Raw genomic sequence first — 23899 nt, 5'->3', positions numbered from 1 at the left:
ATCATTAGAGAAACAGATTCTTACATAGTTACTCGTGGATTACCTCGCTGAGGCTAGGACTTTAAAATTGATAATTTAACTATCTCAATTGGATAAATCTGATAATCCACTGGTATGAATGTAAGAATCTATATTTATCAAATCTTGGAATGATAGCTACATATAGGAATGATTCTGCATATGCTTGTATTGGCTTTATGTCTTATCTAGCTCCTTTATAATAGCAGCTGATAAATCCAACATAATTATCACATGTTAACTCTGCTTGATGTTATACACAGCATTCCTGCCATTAATATTTCATTATATTATGTTCAAAAAGATGAAATAACCACACAGGTGGCAAGGGGTGGAGAGGAGTGGAACAAGATCTTCTGATGCTCACAAATCATTAATAAGCAGTACATAAACTTGTAATAGGTTTATTTTTCAGATCTTTAACAATTCAAAATAAAATATCCATAACAATGATTATACATAAAACTTTATTCCATCTTAGACATTGCACTTGTATTGTATTTGAATGAAAAGACAGTCCTATATCAAATAGCTGTGTTTAAACATTTCTTCAATGATTGATGTTTTAAAATTACAAGAACTTTTTCATGGATAAATGTCAAATTTGAAAATATGTTATTTTACTTCATTAAATGAAAACACAAAACCAAAACTAAAGATCAACACAAAGATTTCTCCAATAGACAAGTGTTTATATTATGTCAAACTTTATAGAGACAAATAAATTATTCTGAAATTTATACAATTGTAAGATATTCTGATGCTGATGCAAGAGAAATGTTATAATGTTGTATGGTCTCTTCAATCTATTGATATTTGGTTTGACAGATTCTTTTTATAATATATTTATGTTTCCTAACAATCCCCATCCCCAGCATTATTTCATTGTAGATATTTTATGTCTTGTACAGATCCCCACCCCAGAATTATTCCATAGTAGATATTTTAACAGTGATTTGTTTCAACAGTTCATGGGACTTGTCCTGTAATTCTGGACTGGAGTCACCAGACATGGCTGACAAGGCGTCTTGTACTTTAGACAGAATGTCACTGGATAATATACCATCAACACCTGAAATATAATAAATAACTGTTACTATGGGAATACCATGTCACTTTGATAAAGATCTCATTCTTTTAAATGATGTTTGTAGTTATTCAAATGTTTAAAGGCATAATACAAAACAATGATACAGATTCTAAATGTCTTCCACCATATGTTTAGAGAGGGGGCAGGACCTTTTTCGTCGAAATATGTTGTTTTTAAGGTGGTGATTTCAGGATTGGTCCTCTCAGGATCAGGGATTTTTTTTTTCAAATTTTGGGATGTCAGGATTTCAATTTCTTGGAATTTCATGTTTTAAAGTCGGGGATTTCGGGATCAATACCCCTCCGACCCCCCTATTTAGAAAACTCAATATTTTACTAGAATATCATCAGACCCCTTTATATAATTTAACTCACCTATGACTTTATTTATAAGTAGTTCCGTTGTACTTAATGCTTCATGTCGTATCACAGTATACTTTATATTACCTGAAACATAAAACAAAGTCATTAAAACAAAGTATTTATATACTGTGTTCCTTTTGGGTTAAACTTTCTCCAAACAATGTAGGTATAATAAAAAACAAAGTTATACTGTGTCCACTTGGGTTAAACCTTCTCCATACAATTTTGAGGTAAATCCTTTTTTTACATGTCATATTATCTTAATCTTGATAACTTGCTGTTTATATCATATTGGTTGATAAAATGATCAAACCCCAAATTTCAGCAACTAAATGACATCCAACGGAATTTGATGAGACTGTCAACAAAGTGAGAGGTTTAGTGCTATAAAACCAGGTTTAATCCACCATTTTCTACATTTGAAAAAGCCTGTACCAAGTTAGGAATATGACAGTTCTTGTTCATTCTTTTTTGGTGTGTTTTGTAATTTGATTTTGCCATGTGATTATGGACTTTCCGATTTGATTTTCTCCTGAAAACTTTCAGTAATTTTGTGATTTTACTTTTTTTCTAATATGTGCTATGAAATAAATGTAAATAAACAAGGTCAATCTTTAAATACATGACCATATACCTGGAAAGTCTAATCATTGGACACAAAGTAAACAAAATTAATGGACTTTACTGTTTTAAATTACAAATATTCATGATAATATAAGCTTATGTATAACACAAACTTATTCATATCAATAAAAATTGTCAATCCCATATACTGTATGAAAAAACATTATAGCTAAGATATCATACCTAAAGATGGAATCATGGTTTCTAACATTCTGGTTGTTAAACCTTGTAGCACAGCTTTATGTAATAATATTTTATCTTTTTGAAAGATATGGTATCTAAAAAAGAACAAAAGCATACACAGTTATAATAGCATACAGAATGGAAACAGGGAATGTGTCAAAGGGACAACAATGCAGTGAGAAATTCCTAACCAAGAGGTGTGTTCAATGAATTATATTTTTTTCATGATTATATCTGCAATAGTCTATTAATATAGTGCTGTCAATCAACTAGTTTATTTTCACTGCAATATGATTATAATGTATACTTGTTTGATTGACTACAGATGGAAGGTCTTTCATATTTTCATTTTGCCTTGACTTTTTTTTCATGGAAGAATAATAGATTTATATTTAAAATGTATCAACTTATTCTATTGTTGAATATTAAAATAAGAAGATTTGGCCAGATTACCAGTGAAAAAACTCCACCAGAGACCAATTGACATAGAAATGAAGGACTAAAGGTCTCTTTACAGACTTTGACTATTGAGTTTAATGCTCCTTTTTAAGGTTGCTTTCTCCTTTGGGTTTTTTGCTGCATTTTTTCGATTGTTCTCTCCATTTGGATTTTTGCTTCATTTTTTAGTTGCTTTTTCTGTTTGTTTTTTTTTTGGCTGTATTTTTCGGTTGCTTTTTACTTGATGAAATTCCTTTATTAATTGATATTTATGTCAGTGATACATTACAGGAAAGGATAAGGTTATCTTCACTATTTCACCATTAGACAATAGAAATGTCATTAACTTACCTATCTATCAGTTTAAACAAAGACTTCAGTATAGTCACTTGTATTTTCCATGTGTTATGAAGTAAAGATGTCAGCAACAAATCACTAAAATTGGAACCAAATTCATCTGAAATAAATAATGATAAAAGGGAATGAGAAGATTTAATTGTTGTTTGTGCTATAATAATAACCCCCTTTTCCATGGTCAGGAATATGATTTATACTTGTTGTCTCTTTTTGTTTTGGTTTCATCACATAAAGCATGTAACATTCATGCTCTGCATTTGACTATATTATTCTTTATCATAACTTATCCTTGTACCACCCCAGCAATTACTATCTATAAAGTTGGAGAGTTCTGTATGTCTTATTGTTCTTTTAACTTGGATTATTTGAGATAGAAGATTATTTATTAAAGTAACCAACATTGTGATACATGTATCACTGTTAAAGACCAGGACTGCCCAAATTCAAAACTTATCAACTACATGTGACCTAGGTAACCTACCTTGTGTTGTCACTACTGAAGGCCATGACTGCCCTAAAATTTCAAAATAACAATTAAATTTCTTTTGTTTCATTTCTGGTTTTATATCATCATCTTCACCATTTTTATTTCCTGCCTAAAAATAGAAGAAAACAAATGTAAAAGATAACAGAAGTTGTACACTAAATATGAGACAATTGTTATAGCTTGATGTACACTAAATATGAGACAATTGTTATAGCTTTTATGAGACAATTGTTATAGCTTGATGTACACTAAATATGAGACAATTGTTATAGCTTGATGATTTAGAGCTTAACAGAAGTTGTACACTAAATATGAGACAATTGTTATAGCTTGATGATTTAGAGCTTAACAGAAGTTGTACACTAAATATGAGACAATTGTTATAGCTTGATGATTTAGAGCTTAACAGAAGTTGTACACTAAATATGAGACAATTGTTATAGCTTGATGATTTAGAGCTTAACAGAAGTTGTACACTAAATATGAGACAATTGTTATAGCTTGATGATTTAGAGCTTAACAGAAGTTGTACACTAAATATGAGACAATTGTTATAGCTTGATGATTTAGAGCTTAACAGAAGTTGTACACTAAATATGAGACAATTGTTATAGCTTGATGATTTAGAGCTTAACATATAGTGGAGACAACGGTCTATTGGTGACATTTACTTTTTTGTGCTGTTGGGTAGCTGGCTCCTTAAATTCGTCCATGTATTATAAAAGGTTGCAATTTTAATAATTAGATAATTAGATGGGATAATAAGAATCCTTCACAATTAGATATATAAGATTTGATAAAAATGTCTTTTCTTAAACAAATACTGTTCTAGTTGTTTACCACTGTTTGAGATATGAGAGCATTTTGATGACAAATCAGCCAGAAAACAATGGATAGTTTTTATGTATGTACATGGCTGGAGAAACTGTCTGTAAAGTGAATAAATACATACCTTGGATAAATCAGGTTGGGCAATCTGCCAAATTTCTGAGAATCTGTCTAAGGAGTATTCTTCTAAAATATTCCCAGTACACTTGAGGGCCTCTAGTTTATATTCTAATCTTTCCTTCTTAGATTCTTTCATCATTGAATCAACAACCTGTAACGAAATTGAAGAAAGAATGCTTTATCACATCAAATTTACTTCCACTAAATTGTTTTATGTGACATCATGAAAAAAGGTGACCATGCAAGCTGATGTCACATGAAAAAAAAACCCACATCTTCTTAAAGATAATTAGAAAAGAAGGATTAAGTGTGTCTACATATTGTCTATAATTCATAAGAGAAACACGTTCTACCACTAAATCTTGTGCATTATGATATTTCTGCACTATTTATAATTGTTTAATTTTAAATATTCAACACTTGGTAATCCTCTCGTATTCAGTTTAAAAAAGTTATCTGTTTTGAGTAAAAATAATGTATTTCACTGGATACAGTGGTAGAAGTTATTTATATATTTATTCTACTTCACCTTTTCAATGCTTGGTTGTCCTTCTGTTTCTTTAGATAGATTTTCCCTAGAATAGAAAATTATTCAACACATAAATCTGTAGTGTAAAATTTATATATCATGTTATAAAACACTATAGAAACTTAAAAATAAAACAATGAGGTCATGCCTTCACAGATATGGAAGATACTTTCCTCTGTGTGACAACCTATTTGGCATATTGATAAATGAAGAATACTGTTTTATCATTATTGTCATCAATTATTTGTTTGTGTTATAACAGCTGGTATCAATTTCAATTGTGATAAAACTTAAAGCATTGAAAGTAAAATGAGAGGTTTTTACATTAACCTAAAAACAACTGTATTTTTAGTATTGACTTACTTGCAGTAACAGCAGACAGTGTCTATGGCTTGTATCAGTGTCTCCTGGAAATAAAAGATTTAAACATTTAAATTCAGAAATTATTGCAATGTTTTTATTACATATAAAAAATGTTTGTGAAAAATGCGACATGGTTATAAACGCAATAATTTAACAGGATTTTTCTCAATTTCGCAATAATAAATGCACTCAATAATTTCTGAATTTACAGTAATAAACCAACGAAATTGTCCATGCAGACGACACAAGTTCTTATATAGTGTGGATTCTCAAGGCTTAATTCCAATAAAAAAAAATTATTTCTGCAGTTGACTATTACAGATTATTTTTTTTAAATGAAAAAAAGTTACATTTTGTTAATTAACTAAATTGATTACCTCTACAAATTATCTGATATTATGATTAACAAAGTTGAGACAAATTCATGTCCTCTTAAATTCTTACCTTGCCTGTCCAAATTCTGCCTTGTAACCCTGACAACAAGGTGGTTAGAAGGTTGCCTAAGTGAGGTGGACCTAGCTTGTCCTTGAGTTTCTCTGCTACAGTACTCATGGCATCTGCTGCCTGAGCTTTTGTTGCCCAAGATTGTGAATCTATTGAGGTCTGTAACAGCTCCATAATTTCCTGGAGATATAACCTAATCCCAGCTTCTGTACCTACGGGAAAATAAATAGTTTAGAATCTATGATGGAATAAGTTTGTTTATAATCTATGGTTGGGAATCTATTGAGGTCTGTACCTAGAGGAATATAAATAGTTTATAGTGTATGATGGAATAAAATTGTCAGAAAGATAGACTGGGAATCTATTGAAGTCTGTAACAGCTTCATAATTTCCTGGAGATATAATCTTATCCCAGCCTCTGTACCTACGGGAAAATAAATAGTTAACAATCTATGATGGAATAAGTTTGTCAGAAAGATATTATTATTATTTACGGTAAATTGAGAAATTATTGTGATGCTTTAATTTTTAGAAAATGTGACAAAGTTATAATCGCAATAATTCAAACTCGCATTAATTTTTTTTATTTAATTAAACAGGATTTTTTTCAATATCCCAAATATTAAAATCACATTTTTAGTCTTAAAAGACAAAATCGCAATAATAAATGCACGCAATAATTTCTGAATTGATAGTACCATGATTAAGTTTTAAAGTACCAAATTACTTGAAACTTATGGCAATTATATCCATGGAAGTTCAGAACTAACTTTAAATTTTTCAAAGATGGTATGGAATTTTTTCATTACAACTCTTTTAATGGTTTTGTTTTCCATCCTTTGCATTCATTTTCTACTGGCCTAAATGGCAGTTCTCTTTTTTCCTTGCTTATTTTTTGTTTATTAAACCTAAACTGTCACTGGTTACACTGCTCCCTTTTAACTGATAATAAATATTTGTAAATCCTTTACTCTATTTTACCTGGAGTGATTTCCAACCAGATTTCTTCCCAAACGGACATATTATCTTTGGATGACTTGTCTTCAGTTTCTGAAAAGAAATTTAACATTTGAGAACAAGAAACCTTTATCAGACAAGTTTTTGATACAGCAGGGATGCCTATACTTAAAACTGTACTATATGTAATTGCTCAGACAGCAGTTTTTCCATGAGAAGGGCCTTGTTTCTTCCAAAATATCAAATCCATTGTTTCAATTTGATAATAAATAATTTTAAAAGTCAAATAAAACTTTAATAAACAGTTGACCCATGAGCGCATGATACACCCGACATCTGGTGTGGAAGTTTAATGCAATAATCATATATTGTTTTTGAGATACGGCGGGACATGTGAAATCCCCCCCCCCTCTTTTTTTTTTTTTACAAAAAATAAATATCACTAAAATAAAATTTTGAATCAAAACCAAAAAGTATACAGATTTTAGATTAATATAACAAAGAAGTGTGTAAAGTTTTAAGCAATAATCATAAATTGTTTTTGAGATAGGGCATGACATGTAAAATCGTTTTTGAGATACAGTGCAACATGTGAAAAAAACACCTCCCTGTTTTAGTTACAAAGTACCGTAACTCAAAAAGTTTAAATTTTATTTGCACCAAAAAGTATACAGATCATTTGACCATCATAAGAAACAACTATATTATGGTGACTTGAGTAACACCGGTATCACTCAGATTACAATATCTTGACAGGTAAGTTTGTATTTAGCCTATAAAATACTTATTTAGCCTTGAGAATTGAAAGGTCAGTTTATCCCATTCATACAATAGAAGTTGATAAATTTGGCTTCATGCCATTACCTAGTCCAAAATTTAGGTCGCTTTATTGTTATATTGTTAAAGTACAAAAGAACCCTATATACTGACCAATACTTAAAACTTTGTGCATCTTGATTTAAGGAGACTCGCAGGTATAAGATTTTCAGAAAAAAATAAAACATTTATTTTTCATCACAAATTTTATTTATTACCTTGAGTAGTTGTTACTTTATCATATGGTACAAAAATAATTCCAAACAAGAATGTGTCCATAGAACACGGATGCCCCACTCGCATTATCATTTATATGTTCAGTAGACCGTGAAATTGGGGTCAAAAGTCTAATTTGGCAATTAAATTAGAAAGATCATATCATAGGGAACATGTGTACTTAGTTTGAAGTTGATTGGATTTCAACTTCATCAAAAACTACCTTGACCAAAACTTTAACCTGAAACTTGCACTATTATTTTCTATGTTCAGTGGACCGTGAAATTGGGGTCAAAAGTCTAATTTGGCAATTAAATTAGAAAGATCATATCATAGGGAACATGTGTACTAAGTTTGAAGTTGATTGGACTTCAACTTCATCAAAAACTACCTTGACCAAAAACTTTAACCTGAAACTTGCACTATTATTTTCTATGTTCAATGGACCATGAAATTGGGGTCAAAAGTCTAATTTGGCAATTAAATTAGAAAGATCATATCATAAGGAACATGTGTACTAAGTTTGAAGTTGATTGAACTTCAACTTCATCAAAAACTACCTTGACCAAAAACTTTAACCTGAACGAATGGACGGACGGACAGAAGAACAGACAGACAGAAGGACAGACGGACGGAAGGACAGACGGATGGACGCACAGACCAGAAAACATAGTGCCCTCTACTATTGTAGGTGGGGCATAAAAATCAATTTGTGTTGGCCCCAGGTGACTTTTACAATGTAGATATCATTGAAAAAGCTCCAAGTTATCTCCCTTTGGTGCAAAAATGCCATTTTTTTGCCTTAAAATTGCAATATCTTTTTTAACTCATCGGTGACCTATATTTTTTATTGTTGTTTTCCAATAAGCTATATATAAACTAAATAATTGTAAAATTTAAGCGATTTCTGTAATTTAGTTCTTTTTTTATTTCGATGTTATCGCTATTTCTCCTATTAGTTCAACAGAAAAAAAGGACATTAACAAAAATGGATGCTTTTTTCGAAGGCAGATTGTGAGCATAAATGAACGGTGACCCCATTTTTTATTTCATTTTTCTATTAAGTATATATAAAGTTCATTTATAGAAAAAATATAGCGAAATCCTATATTAAATAAAAAATTTGATTTAGACCCGCAAGCCCCCTTAATTGTTAAAAATCTGTTAATGTTGAATTTTTTGGGATTTTCTGCCTTTTAATTGCATATTTCTTTACTGTTACATGGTAGTTTTTTCTTCAGATATAAAAAAAAACTATTTGCTTGACTTATAGAAATAGACTATGCTTGCAGATTATCTATTTCACTGTCTTGTTTTTTGTTTACACAAAATCTGACAGATTATTATTTAGTTGCAAAATATTTTAAATGAGAGCTGACATTTTTTCTATCTTTAAATGTGCATTGAAGGTTAAAATAATTAATATGTGAACAAGAATGAAGAAAACATCTTGGTCCCTAAAATAAACATCATCAATCAGGATATATAATTTAAAATATTAATTTATTATACTAATATCAGTTGAAATCTCAAACCACTGTTTTGCATGTTTACAATGTAGGTCATGTCCCAACAGAAAATCAATAAATATGACAGTACAATGTACTCTTAGCACAAACACATAAGGTCACTGTGAAATAGACATATAGGGCAAGAAACAGTCAGTTATACCAAACCAGTTTGACTAGATGTGTCCTATATTTTGACAATGTAAATGACATGAGGAACTGCATGGGTTTTTCTAATATCTGTATTTTTTAAATTTTATGGGCATCTTTCTTTTAATAGCCTTAAAAATAACTCTCATTCTGTAAATTTCTCATGAAAATGATTTTACTATTTAGTCTTTCTGTTACAAGATTATTTATCAATTCTGTACATTGACCGTTATATTTTTAAGTATTGCATTACAGTTACCTTTTCAGTTATTTTGCAGTTATTCTTAATACTTTTGCACCGCATTATTCTCTAATCCTTTATTTTGTTGTTCATTTTCTCTATTATCTATTTTTTTGTTGCTATTACATGTATTCTCTATTCTGTAAACCCCATTCTGACCCTCATAGGTAAACTTCTATTGTATGAATGGGATAAACTAACCTTTCAATACTCAAGGCTGAATAAGTATTTTATAGGCTAAATACAAACTTACCTGTCAAGGTAGAATTGTAATCTGAGTGATACCGGTGTTACTCAAGTCACCATAAGTTTCATGAAATTTGGATAAGTCGTTCTCAAGTTACGGTGCGACATGTTCATGCAAGACAGACAGACAGACAGACAGACAGACACCAGACATTTGTATACCATAATACGTCGGCGTATAAAAAGTCAAAAGTTATTCTTTTATATGAAAGTTGATAAAATTGTCTAAATTTCAACAACAATTAGGCCTTTGACACATTGAACTCATGAATCAACAAAGTTATTTATATTCAGATAGATAAATTCAAGTAGAAAACATAATTTAAAAAAGATCTTCATTATCAAGGCATGCACTCTGTGTTTTAGCCCTGAAAACCAATGGAAATTAACACATTGTTATTGACGTACACCTTTAAGAAAAAATGCTCCCATAATGTGATGAGGAAATATCATAGACTTCTTTAAGAAAAAAATATTCCCAATAATTAGAATTAATGTCTTATTTATATCAAATAAAATCCAACCTGGTTTCTTTTCATGCATGGCAAAAAAAGCTAGTGGCACTGCTTGTGTGGCATGTCTCTTCATTATATCTTGACTCTGGTGGCACATGGATTGTAATGTTAAACCACATGCATGTCTAGCTGCTTCATCTGAAAAATATCAACAATATTACAAATCTGATTGGCATACAAAAATGTCTCTTCACAATATCTACACTGGAGGCAGATACATTATAGCATATCTAGTGATTCTAAATACAGAAATATTGTGTTTTTTTAGAACTAGACTTGAAATCTTGAGGTCATAGGTCAAACTTCATTATCATGCAGCAACCATTACTTGCTGTACAGTTGCTAAAACTACGAACTTCACCCCGTAAATTGACATTCGCTGACAGTAACTGTTTCATTGTTTGGCTGTATAATAACATATTTTGAAAAACAAAATAAGGGCTTATCATTTTTATTTTAAGTACAGTTTCTCTAAATTGCTTAGTAAGTACATACCTTCTTTATCAAGATACCAAGACTTTAATTTTATTATCAGTTTTTCTACACTACTGTCTTTTGCAACCTGCAAGGAAAACAACATTTACTAAGTTAAATCTGTTTCACACTGTTATACTAAATCTTTAATATCTTCATCAATTTGACAAAAATAAAACATTCAGGTCATCCCTAAATAAAACTCCAACATTGAGACCACAATCAAATAATAACATGTAGAGAAGTTGGAAGGTTGTTGATAACCACTAGAAAATGTCATAAATCAGTAATTTTAATCAATATTTGTCCACCATTTCATCTTTCACAGCTTTAATTTTCAATGTTCCTTTTCTGTACTCAACTGCATAATTCATTGACTAAACAAAATGTTAGTAGAGCTCACAATTTGCCATTTTGGAAACTAATGGTCTAGTGATAATTTCACTGTTTGTACCAAATAATAATAAAAGAAGGATGTGTCTGAGAAAGTCAACGCTTAACTCAAACTCAAACCATCTCAAGCTTTGCAATGAAAATGGAAGAGGACTGATAAAGAGAAAGATGGACAGTCAAGACTAACACTGAGCATCCCTGTCACCTATGGCGAGGGCATAACAATAACATTATTTATTCATTGAGTCACTAATGATGTTTTAAACCATTAACAATGCTTTGGTGTACACTTTTAAAATTTTACCCATAATTCATTCGGAAACAGTGTATGACATACTCACCTTTTCCCTTCATTTATATATTTAGGTAAAGTTCATATTTACCTACCCCAAAAAATAATTCAGATCAACCTCCTCTCCACATATCTGGCATGGAGAACAAAACAAGCAGATTAAATTATGTGAGATGATTCAAACAAAAATCATATCTAAAACAAACCTTAATTAAATGGCCGAGTGCAGATGCATAGGTTTTCCTCACTGAAGAATTTCTGTCACTTAGACCTGCTAGGAATGCTGACATTAATTTACCTATAAAGAGAAAAGTTGGAAAATACAGTCAAGAAGCTAAATCAAAATTATATATAAAGTTGAAAAAACAGGTGGTCATAACTTTGTAAAATACAAACTTAGATTGTAAAGCTGAATGATAGCATAACAACTTTCTTCAAAATAATATCAAGTTTTGGAATATCTTTTTATGTAGATAGTATAAAGCATATGCAAGAACAAAATAAATATTTGTGAGAGATCTAGAAGTCTTAATAAAAGGAAGAAATTCAGTGAAGAATTTTCCCTTATAAAACTCCTCCTTAGCTATTTTAAACTTTTATGTAAGCATTAAAAAAACGTCACCCAGAAATATTTTTTTCTATCTTAGCAAATTAAAATGTTGTAAGTAAACAAAATGAAAGCCTGTCTATTAACTATCTTTTTGACAGTACCAAGTGAAGTTTATAAGAAAGAATATTTACCTGCAAACGGAGTTAAATCTTGAGGACAATGGTGAACTAATTGTATCACAAAACTAGAACAGCCTGCCTGTAAAAGAAAACAGTGATTTTATCATCCTGTTAGAGATGGCTTACCTCTTTGATAAATAAAACCAAGCTTTTTAGATTATCATTTATATCTAATCTTAGAAATCAGATTTACAAATACTTGTAATATATGTGGCAAACATAAGCTCTATTCATCTTATCATATTCATTACAAATGTATAACATGTATTATACATTGATTTTTTTATATATCTTTTTTGCCTGTGACATGAATATTGTTGGCATATATATTCAGCTTATAAATATGGTTAGTGTAAAATACATACATGTTTAGAATAATACACATTGGCAATCATACCACACTTCTTATTTTTATATATATCAGTCTACTGTGTACAACAAGAGCTTGTTGACTTTACATCAGTCTGAAGTACAGTGTGACATTTCTTAAGGAGAACTTCCATAATTATGATCATACCTTTGTACCTATACCAATTCCACTTTTGATGAGATCTGTTAACCTTGGAACCAGCTCTACAAGGACATCACTGTCTATATACTGAACACACTGAAATCATTAGAAGGAAGAGTTACTGACATATCCAGTAGTGAATATCTTATATATGTTCCAGACCGTATGAGTATTTGGACCGTACGCGTACGGTCTGGACCGTATGCGTATATTTTCAAAATACGCATACGGTCGGACCGTACGCGTACGGTCTGACTAATATTAAGAAGTTGGTCACGTTTATCAGATGCAAATGTACATAGCTTACATCTCAAATTAATGTAAAAAGTTCAATAGTAATTGAAATAAAACAAAATAATGTTATAACTATTTTAAAAAATCACGTTGATTTAGTCTGTTAATCTCCTGTATTTAGCATGTCAGTAATTCATATATTGAAGCCAAGTATGCTAATTAAAATTGAAGTTATCGGAAGTAAACTTAGAGTGGGAGGACAATCGTTTTAGAATATTAAGGAACTTTACAAAAGAATGCAAAGCAACGTTCATGAACAAATTATGTTACTGTAAAAAAAATATGACGTTCTTTGTGGAAGTCAGTGTCACCTTGAGTACCAAAATAGGAATCACGGATATAAAAATAAACACATATTTAATTTCAATTGTTCGCTTAATCATTTCATCCATATACATGTAATAAAATCAATTTGTATAACTAAAAATAATGATTTTGATAAATATTTGTTTAAATTTAACCAATATGATCCCAAAACATCAGCTGGACCGTACGCGTATACTCATACGGTCCGACCGTACGCGTATGGTCGGACCGTACGAGTATACGTATACGGTCCGGACCGTACGCGTACGGTCCAAATACTCATATGGTCTGGAACACATATACTGTGGATTCATTAATATTGGTTAGATATTAATTTTCATGGATTTCGTGGGTACTGGTGCCATGAATTTAAATATTCAATGGACTACTTTTCTAAAGGATTGTATTCAAACTTGGTTAAAACCACGAAATTAAATATCCACAAATATGCAAGTTTTCCTCAAACCATGAAAATTGGACCCCACGAAAATAAATGAATTTAAAGTATTCCTTATGATATGCTCCTTATGTCGTAATTAAATTCTCATTCCCTATTCACAAATGTGACCTACCGAAATAGACTGGGTTTGTAATAACATTTGCAACATGATTGGTGCCACATGTGGAGCAGGATCTGCTTACCCTTCCGGAACACATGAGATCACCCCAGTTTTCAGTGGGGTTTGTGTTGCTTTGTCTTTAGTTTTCTATGTTGTGTCTTGTGTACTATATATTATCTGTCTGTCTTTTTCTTTTTAACCCATGGCATTGTTGATATATTTTTATCTATAAGTTTGAATGTCCCTCTGGTTTCTTTTGCTCCTCTTTCAAAAACTACAATGGACCTCCGAATTGTTCCCCATTTCAGATCTCCCACATCACTTTATACTATCAGACTTTGAAGTAAGAAAAATAGGTCATTACCCCCCTTTTCATCAAAGATATTTCAAATTGCCTTTAATAATTTCTTAAACTACATGGGAAGATTGAAAAAGCAATATTATATACACTTTATTATATACATGTTCCTGGAGTACAATTTATCATTCTTAGATATTTTTCACAAACTATGACTTAATACATTTTAAGGGTTTCGATAAAGATTTTGTAATTGTGACTAAAATCCATTAAGTGACTTCATACAGAATTTGATAAAGCCTTTGCATTCGTTACAGATATCGATATCATCACGAATGGCTGATACAGCAGGATTGTCATATTTAGAACATGGCAGACCCCTTATCAGCATTAGGTCATGACAGTTTCAAGGGATGATTTTGAACAGTCAGATGTAAAAAATTACATGTTATGTTCTTTTTATCATATACCGTACAGCGGGTTACTTTTCATGGGGGTGTAAATTTTCACTTATTTTTCACGGTTAGAACAAAATTGCCAAAATAAATTATGTTAATTTAAAAGTGTACATGCAAAAGTATTGATAAAAGTTTTGAATCTGCCAAAATAATATCCGCCAAGATATTTCGTATATCTTATTAAATGAAAAATGCGAAATTTTACACCCCCGAAAATAACCCATATACAGTACTTCAGTAGAAGACATGCAGACAAAGACTATTTTTAAAACTTTAGAAAAGATGATTTTGTAGTATAAATATTTCTTGATAATATATTTTACTGATTCCTAATATTTTTTTATTTTATCCAACTTTTTTATGTTTTACACAAAAAAATGTATGGTGAGGTGTAATCTCCAGATTTTGATGAATGACGTTGAAATATTTAGCGATAACATTACAGAAAAGCATGTAATAATAACGGGAAGCAGTTGATAACAAAAGTCATATCACACGGCTAAGACAATTTTTCTTAAAATTACTTTTTATCATGGTGTACAATTATACCGTTATTTTCTATATATAAGTAAATGACTTTTAAATTGTTATATATCTCAAGTTACCTACATAATTAACAGTCTCCATCATAGGAGACATTCTAGATGCAGCAATCCTGGCACTGTCTAACTGAAATAAATAATTACATATCAAACAACAATTTTTATATGATTTTCATATATTAAGATAATTGAATTAGATTGGATCCATGGGTAACAAGGAAACTGAGTTTCTAAAACCAAATACATAACAGTGACTTTTACTGCTATGCAAATCATGGCAAATAAAAAAATAATGTGTTAAAGATTGGAAATGAATAATTTTAAAAGAAAATGAAATTCCATGAAATTTTATGAAGGTGTTGTCAAGTCAACTTGAAAATAAAACTATATTATCAATATGTCAAATTAGTATTTGGACCCATATTTTGTTAACTAAACATGCAGGAAATTTGATAATGCTAATCTACCTAACCAAAACTTTTATCTGATATTGACGATGAACAGATGAGTGAACAGACTAAAAAAACCTTAGCCTTCTTATTATGGTAGACAGGGGCATAATATATTATGGATGGACAAATGAACAGACGTGAAAAAAATAATGTTCCCTCAATCTCTCTTATGCTTTTTTTTTTTAACAATACTTGTTTTTAGTAAAGCTTTTAAACACTGCTAAATCTTGTTAAATTAATAACAAAAGTACAATCTAACTACAGTATAAACCATCATAGTTCAGGATTTGAGATTCAAGATCACCCATGACATACCTTTTCTAAGTCTTTCTGATTACTTGAGACTTGAAGACTGAAGTAGTTAAGAACTTGAGGTTCAAGACCACTGACTGCTTCTAATAGAGCTGTTACTAAGACTGGTATATTAGGTTTTAACAGGGGACCAGCATTCTTACTGATCTTCAACATGGTAGAAAGACTGAAAGAAATAAATGTGAATAAAATGCTTTGCAGAAAACATGACATGATCAACTGTTTGTCAATAATTGTAAACATTTGTAAGGGTTCCACAGAACCCAGTGTCTCACCTACTTATGCTGTTAGTTGCAAGCTCAACAAAAATGGGAAATGTTTTTAAAACATTTTCCTCTAGATAGTATCTTTTGATTGTAAGAAGCTTCTGTACAAGTTTAGTTAACATCCAGAATGGTTAAAGAATCTAATAAATGTTTTAAAAACTTTAAGTGCAAACTGTATGTAATGCTAACTGGAAGAAAAACAAAGTCCATGTTTAAGTTATATATATAAAGAAAAACAGGAAATATATTTTTTTTAAGCTTTTGATCATAAACAATCTTAGATCTAAGTTTGGTACAAACCCAGGATAGTTTAAGGCAGTTATCAAAAATTTTAAAACTTTAGCCACAGAGTGCTTGTAATGTTAAGTGGCAGAAAAACTTAGTCCATTTACAAGTAACAGATAAACAGACAGGTATGAAGTATGAAATTACAGTCTGAGTATTCCTTATCACTTGCTCAATGACACCTGTCCCCCCGCCAAAAAAAAATAAAAATTATAAAATCCAGTAAAAAGTAAAATTAGTTAATAAAATATTTGCATTAGATTACCTACCCTATAGCTCTGACTTCAGACACACTGCTTTGTAAACTATGTTTTAACAAACAAGGCATAACTAATCTAGTGGCTTTCTCCCCAAGCTTTCCATAGTTAATATCACAGATTTTAATGGAAGCCTGAATGAAAAACAGAAATAGTGTTCAAATTCAAGTTCAAATATTTCATCAGCTAAAGCACATATGATAAATTGTGTAATCCAAGTGTAAAACACACATGATATATGAAAAATTACAAATAATGCATAAAAAATCATTTGATTAATGCTTTGAAAACTCATTATTCCAACTAGATGTAAAATGACAAAATAAAGAATAGCCCAATTCATTCCTTGTATATCTGTTGAAATTATTTTGTCTTGCATTATCACAACAAAAATGATTGTGCTGTAAAATTTGTCATTAATTCAAATCAACATGGGATTTATTTTCCCTCTATATAACTTGTACCTCGTCAGATCGATTCATATTCTATTACTAAATTCTTTCAAAAACATGATTACAAGACAAAACTAAAATGGCTGTAGCAATCTTGATTTTATATAGTAATGTACATTTTATCAAATTGGGATTAAAAAAAAATATCAGCTAAAAATTGATAAGTGTACCCTGTGTTCTCTGATAAATGTTTTTTAACAATCAAACCATATTGATTTCACAATAAGATTTCACAATAAGAATATATAACAATACTGAATTTGGGTATTGCAAACAATACAGCACAAAAGGAATGATGATTTTGTCTTCTTTAATATACATGAACCAGTACTTACCCTACTGAGTGACCTACAAGCCAAGTCTGCTGCATTTCTGACTGATTCCTGAAATTTAAAACAAATCTTTTTTTATATGTGATGAAATACTGAAGGATGAAACATAAAGATTAACAAATAAAGTCAATATAGTATGTTGCATACATATATAACTATAACCACATATATAACTATAATTCAGAAATTATTGCGTGCATTTATTATTGCGATTTTTGTAAAATGGACAAAAATGGGAGTTAATTATTGCGATGTCAGAAAAACCTGCATACAGATATATATGTATCAGATATAAGAATGTGAGTTCTTATTATTGCAATGCCCACTCAGTCACAATATTCGCATTAATTAAAACCTCGCATTAATTTCTGAATTTACAGTAGTTGATTGTTCACAGTTACTGTTGGTGACCCTCTGCTGTTGTTTTTTATTTGGGCGGGTTGTTGTCTCTTTGACACATTCCCCATTTCCATTCTCAATTTTATATAGAAGTATATAATAGTTACTAGTAGTAGCACCTCAGAGTGTACAAGATATTGCTCTTCTAATGCAGAAATTTGAGATGGAAGATATCTTATAAAGAATATATGGAGTAGATTTGTTTGGTTTTAGGTGTAAACAAATAGTAAAATCATCACAAGTTCAATAAATGATACCAGACAACAAGGTAGACATCTCGCCCCTATGCATTGATTTCTTGGAAAACCCAAACTTATATAGATCTTTATGTGTAATGAAGTTGGCAAAGAGAACAATAACTTACCAAGTGATCTTTGTTGGGTGTCTAAGTTGCATTATACCAATGTCATGTGTTTGTACAAAATAAATTAGTGATACATGTATTCATAAAATAATCTCAAATATGGAATTTCATATCTATTTAATTGCTTTATCTTTTAAGGTAATTCCCCCATGATTCTGGACGAAATATGACATTTATCATATGTTAGTTTATGGTTTTACTAAACCCCATCCCCCTATTAATACTTATGTTCTGATCATGCTACATCCTGATTTGAAGTCCAGGTCTTTAACCCTGACCCCCCAGCAGTATAACTTACCTTAATATCATCTCTGACCCTAAGACAATTCTCCCATAATTCAGGAAGTTGATCAACAACATCATCTAATGGACGTCCTCTCAATAAATCATTCACTGCCAAACAACTAAAATTGTGAAAAAATAGATAATAATGCACACTTGGAATGAACAAATTTGTGTTTGAATTGTCCCTTCAAATTTTTATACCAAACTCTTACATTAAGAAATTTTCAAATATTTTGTAGATGTGATTCATTTTTTTTTTATATATATATATATACGAGTCTAAATTGAAAACTACGTTCAAACCTATGACTGCGTTGGATAAAAACCGCAATTTTTATACGTGTGCATGTCAAACAAATTTCGTTGTAGAAGGGTCTAAAAACAGCACAAACAACATTTTCCAAAAGACCAAAAGAGTGAAAAAGTATATTTAAACAAAATATATATATATATCATTCATAACTCCTTAAATTCTCTTTTTTTACCATAGATTTCAAAGGAAATCTATATGGCATTCATGAAACTGAAAAGGAAGATAAGTTAACAAACCCTATCGAACTTTTGTAAAATTCAAGTAAATGGATCTAACAATCCATAATGAGCTTGTAAAATTTTCTCAAATCTGATACTTTGTAACTAACAATACTTAAGTTTTCAGAATGTTTAAAATGTACTTTACCTAGATTCTCTGATTCTCCATTGGGTACTAGTTAAATTTTTGTTAAGATCATATAATATCTGACTTATAAACTTGTCGACCTGTAAAATATAAAATGAATAAGTTGATTAAATCATTGTTAGATGAATACAAGAGTATGCAGCCAGTAACTGTGAACAATCAACCACTGTAAATTCAGAAATTATTGTGAGGTTTTAATTAATGCGAATAATGTGACTGAGTGGGTATCGCAATAATAAGAACTCACATTCTTATATCTAATACATATATATGTATGCAGGTTTTTCTGACATCTATATATAGTTTTGACATTATATACCTCCTCGGCATCTTTTCATATCTAAAATCTTTTAATTTGATCTCAAATTGTTAAAAACAAATATGCATTTATAAAATGACATGAGTTACTACCCCTTTTTCCTCAGGTTTTACATTTACATAAATTTCTTAAATTGTTTACTTACATTCTTAATTTAAGAAATGTTTTAGTAAATTCATTTCATTTTGCTTTTAAAAACACCTTTTCTTTAATATATATACCAAACATTAAAAAAGTGTTTCAGTGCAAAAATAATACTATACCTACTTCCTATTGTAAGAAAAAACTGAAAATTATATAAACACTTGAACTCTCATTATAAGTGTAGACTATGCTACTGATACTGCTGTAATTTGTAGAATTTAGACCTCATCACATTCCAGAGTTTATCTGATGTGATTAAGACCCGTGTTTATCGGGTGAGGCCCGTGTTTATCGGGTGAGGCCCGTGTTTATCGTGTGAGGCCCGGTAGTATCAGAAGTATATGTTCTGTGTTTTACACCATAAAATTCCTTTTTTTGTCAAACTAGAGTTGACATATCTAAATAGTTAGCCTTAATTAAAGATTTAAACAGAATATATAAAGTAGGTGTTTAATTCATACTAGTACTGAGTTAATTTTGGAAACAATAATACGTTGATTCCTTCACATGATTCCAATTAACACAAAAGCCACACAAGAGTTATAAAATTGACCAACCTTATCAATCAACAATCTTTTTTACACATGGTTTTTACTTGCAGCAATAGTTTAATGTTTACAAATTACAAAAAATTATAATATATTTTAAAAGGTACTGTAGTTGACATTATACATTGTAAATATGTATAATTATCAGAAATGTGTAAGACGGAATTATTATTCTATTTAATATATAATAATATTCAAATTAAAAAGTATTTGATGAGAAAGTTTTTACATATGTGACATAGAATTGATTGAGTCAATGTTGAGAAGGGAGCTAACTCACAGCATCTTTATTATCTTGTATTAATGCATTCCATATACTACTCATAGCCTGTTGTATCTTAGGGTTAGGATCAAACTGGTACCGGTACAATCTGGGTACTATTTGAGCTAAATAAGGTCTCAACTGCTCCCCTGCCTGTGATGCTATTGTTGAGAATCCAAAAGCAGCTCCCTAAAACAGAAATGTTGGAAAATATAAATAAAAATATTTTAAAACAAACTTAACATTGAACAAGAAATTCAACATAATGTTGTGCAAAGTAAACCCTTTACTCAGTTCGTATAATCATAATTTAAGAGTCAACAATGCTGTAATCAAAGCACTGTAAGCGCTGTAGGCAGTTAACCAAAAACCAAGGCAAACATAATTATGAAAACTGACAATGTTGCTTCAATTTTTTTTTTAAAGATTTTTAAAAAGAACAAACATTAAACATTCATATATTGTACATTGATGTTCATTTAATGAATTAATCATTAAGGCAAATAATTCATATTTTGTCAAAGTTTTTAAAAGCAACGCATATATCAAGTATATTTTTTTCATGGTCATGAGTCTGCAGTGGTACATGTTCGCAATGAATGATTGCAGTTCTTCTAGTTGATAGTTAACGTTGGTATTAGTTGACTTTAGTACGAGCTTGTAAAAGTATGAATGGACTTGCTTCCCTGGAAAGAAAACTGAGTTTGTGTTCAACAGTACAAAAGTTATGAGACACAAATCAGACAAATGTTTACTACTACAGGGATCAAAGGTGAGGTCTGACTGACCTGTCCATAGTAAATGTAAATGAGGGCCCTCATGGGGTTTTTGATTATGTGATTACTTGGCCGTTTTTTTAATGATTATTTGATTATTAAGCCAAATATTTCATGATTATTTGATTACCTAGGACTGTATTTTTAGTTTATGATTATTTGATTACTACAGATAAGCAAATATTTAATGATTATGTGATTATATTGGCAAAAAAATGGTGATTATGTGATTACTAGGACCCCCCCCATGAGGGGCCTCGTAAATGACCCCCACCTTCACCCCAAGTCTATGATGTCTAAGTTTGGAATGAAATGACAGGTAATTATGAAAACAGTTGGTCAAACATTCTTGGGCTTGAAAGATATGTTTTCTTTAAAATGAGCCATATGAAAATGAAAATTTTTATAGGACCAGAAATAATTCAAATTATAACTAAGGTAAATTCTTTAAACCTACTAATTTTTTTTCCATCAATAAATTTTATACTAATAAAAAAATGATTGTAACATAATGCTGTTACGAAGTCTCCCAAACAAAGCTCCCATAATTATTCATTCCCATAGTCGCCTGAAATTTGGCAAGGTCAAGTACACATTGGTTAGGTCTAGCAATGTGATATGCATAATTATGTGACGCCTATGAGATTGACCTTGCATGTCATTCAATCTTTTTGAAATGACAAACAGGAATGAATATGGTTTAGGAGTTGGTATTTCAATCTTTTACAAGTTCTCAAAACACACACAAGAGGGGGTGGGGTGACCCTAGGGACTACCCCTATATTTCATTTAATATTTTGTCTTGTCCCATACATGAATATATATGGTTTGGGGGTGGGGATCTCAACCGTTATCAAGTTTTCAAACAGGAGGGGGTGGGGTGACCCCAGTGACTTCACCTATATTTCATTTGATTTGTTATATTGTCCCATACATGAATAAATATGGTTTAGGGGTGGGGATTGCGACTGTTTCCAAGTTCTAAAACATGAGGGGGTGGGGTTACCCTAGGGACTTCCCATATATTTCATTTGATTAGCTATATATTTAGTCTCATATGGTCCGAGTACACAGTTATTTCGTAGTGCATTTCTCTTAGACAATAAATGGAAATAAAAAAAATCCCACCTGCGCTTTCTCCATAATATTTTTACAGTGTGTTGTACCACTTTTGGGACAAATTATATCAAAATTATAGAAAACTTCATCAGCTCTAACTCAAAATATGGACAATTTTATGTGAAGGGGGTCTTGAAATCTTTTGACATCTTCCGAAATGCTAATTTTTGACCTTTTTCAACTGGACCAAACCACTTCTTTACATTATAATTCATGAATCAAATTTTTGTACACTGTAGTTTTATCCCCCTTCTTGCTACTTGAGGCATAAAACATAAATAAATAAATTTGGAAGGGGTATAAAAAAAAATGACAAGTAACACACTGTCCACACTAGGGACTATATTCGTGAAAAACGAAAATCAAGAGACGATAACTGTGTACTCGGACCATATATGAAATTATATATGGTTTAATTTAAAGGTGGGGATCTCAACTGTTTCCAAGTTCTCAATCAGGAGGGGTGGAATGACTGCAGGGACTCCCCCTATATTTCATTTAATTTAGAGGTGGTGATCCTAATTGTTTCCAAGTTCTCAAACAGGAGGGTGTACAGTGATCACAGAGACCCCCTTATAATTCATTTAATTTGTAATATTGTCCCATACATGAATATATATGGTTTAAGATTGGGGATCTCGATCGTTTTCAAATTCTCAAACAGGAAGGGGAAGAGTGGCACAACGAACTCCACCTATATTTCATATGGTTTGTTATATTGTCCCATACATGAATATATATGGTTTAGGGGTGGGGATCTCGACTGTTTCCAAGTTCTCAAATAGGAGGGGTGGGTGACCCCCAGGGACTCCCACTATATATTTCATTTGATTTGTGATATTGTCCCATACATGAAGATATATGGTTTAGGGGTTGGGATCTCGACCGTTTCCAAGTTCTCAAACAGGAGGGGTTGGGTGACCGTAGGGTCTTCCCCTATATTTCATTTGATTAGTTATTTAGACTAGTGTCATACATGAATGTATATGGTTGAGGGGTGGGGATCTCATCTGTTTCAAAGTTATAAAACAGGAGGGGGTAGAGTGGCCCACCTGTATATCATATGATTTGCTTACATTCAGGTATCATATAATATAGTTGCACTATTTGTGGAAATAAAGTAAGAAACTTTCAGCTATTTTAAATGACCCATCAAAATTGAGAAGAAAAAAATACCCCTTGAAATTGCAGTAGTATGTTTAACTTTAAAAGCATCTAACATGCATTACCAACATTTATCACTGATAAAGAAAATTTAAACTGTCACCAGGAACATATACATGTATATTGTTAGATATA

At 30.9% G+C, this 23899-nt stretch overlaps 1 protein-coding gene across 2 annotated transcripts in view; it reads right to left on the bottom strand.

Moving 5' to 3' along the window:
- Nucleotides 1–406: 406 nt before the first annotated feature.
- The window catches only part of LOC143059553 (proteasome adapter and scaffold protein ECM29-like), a 118281-nt gene continuing 94788 nt past the window's right edge, over nt 407–23899 (bottom strand). Inside the window, exons 28-49 of one of the 2 annotated variants that reach the window (XM_076233076.1) lie at nt 20724–20894; nt 19433–19512; nt 18767–18872; nt 17709–17756; nt 16934–17055; nt 16117–16279; nt 15417–15476; nt 12898–12987; nt 12393–12459; nt 11858–11949; nt 10988–11054; nt 10502–10630; nt 6825–6893; nt 5844–6055; nt 5400–5443; nt 5037–5082; nt 4512–4658; nt 3554–3668; nt 3067–3172; nt 2278–2372; nt 1483–1554; nt 407–1090 (exon numbers count right to left, since the gene is read on the bottom strand). In XM_076233076.1, the coding sequence (XP_076089191.1) occupies nt 945–1090; nt 1483–1554; nt 2278–2372; nt 3067–3172; nt 3554–3668; nt 4512–4658; nt 5037–5082; nt 5400–5443; nt 5844–6055; nt 6825–6893; nt 10502–10630; nt 10988–11054; nt 11858–11949; nt 12393–12459; nt 12898–12987; nt 15417–15476; nt 16117–16279; nt 16934–17055; nt 17709–17756; nt 18767–18872; nt 19433–19512; nt 20724–20894 (2247 nt within the window). In that variant the 3' untranslated portion in view covers nt 407–944. Of the gene's footprint in view, nt 1091–1482; nt 1555–2277; nt 2373–3066; nt 3173–3553; nt 3669–4511; nt 4659–5036; nt 5083–5399; nt 5444–5843; nt 6056–6142; nt 6268–6824; nt 6894–10501; nt 10631–10987; nt 11055–11857; nt 11950–12392; nt 12460–12897; nt 12988–15416; nt 15477–16116; nt 16280–16933; nt 17056–17708; nt 17757–18766; nt 18873–19432; nt 19513–20723; nt 20895–23899 lie in introns of those variants that run through there. The other variant, XM_076233082.1, reaches the window with a different exon arrangement.

Source organism: Mytilus galloprovincialis, chromosome 1 (assembly GCF_965363235.1).
Source record: "Mytilus galloprovincialis chromosome 1, xbMytGall1.hap1.1, whole genome shotgun sequence".
In the NCBI taxonomy this organism is placed as follows: domain Eukaryota; kingdom Metazoa; phylum Mollusca; class Bivalvia; order Mytilida; family Mytilidae; genus Mytilus; species Mytilus galloprovincialis.
Note: the sequence above shows the minus strand (reverse complement) of the source record. Positions and strands in the feature narration are given on the sequence as shown.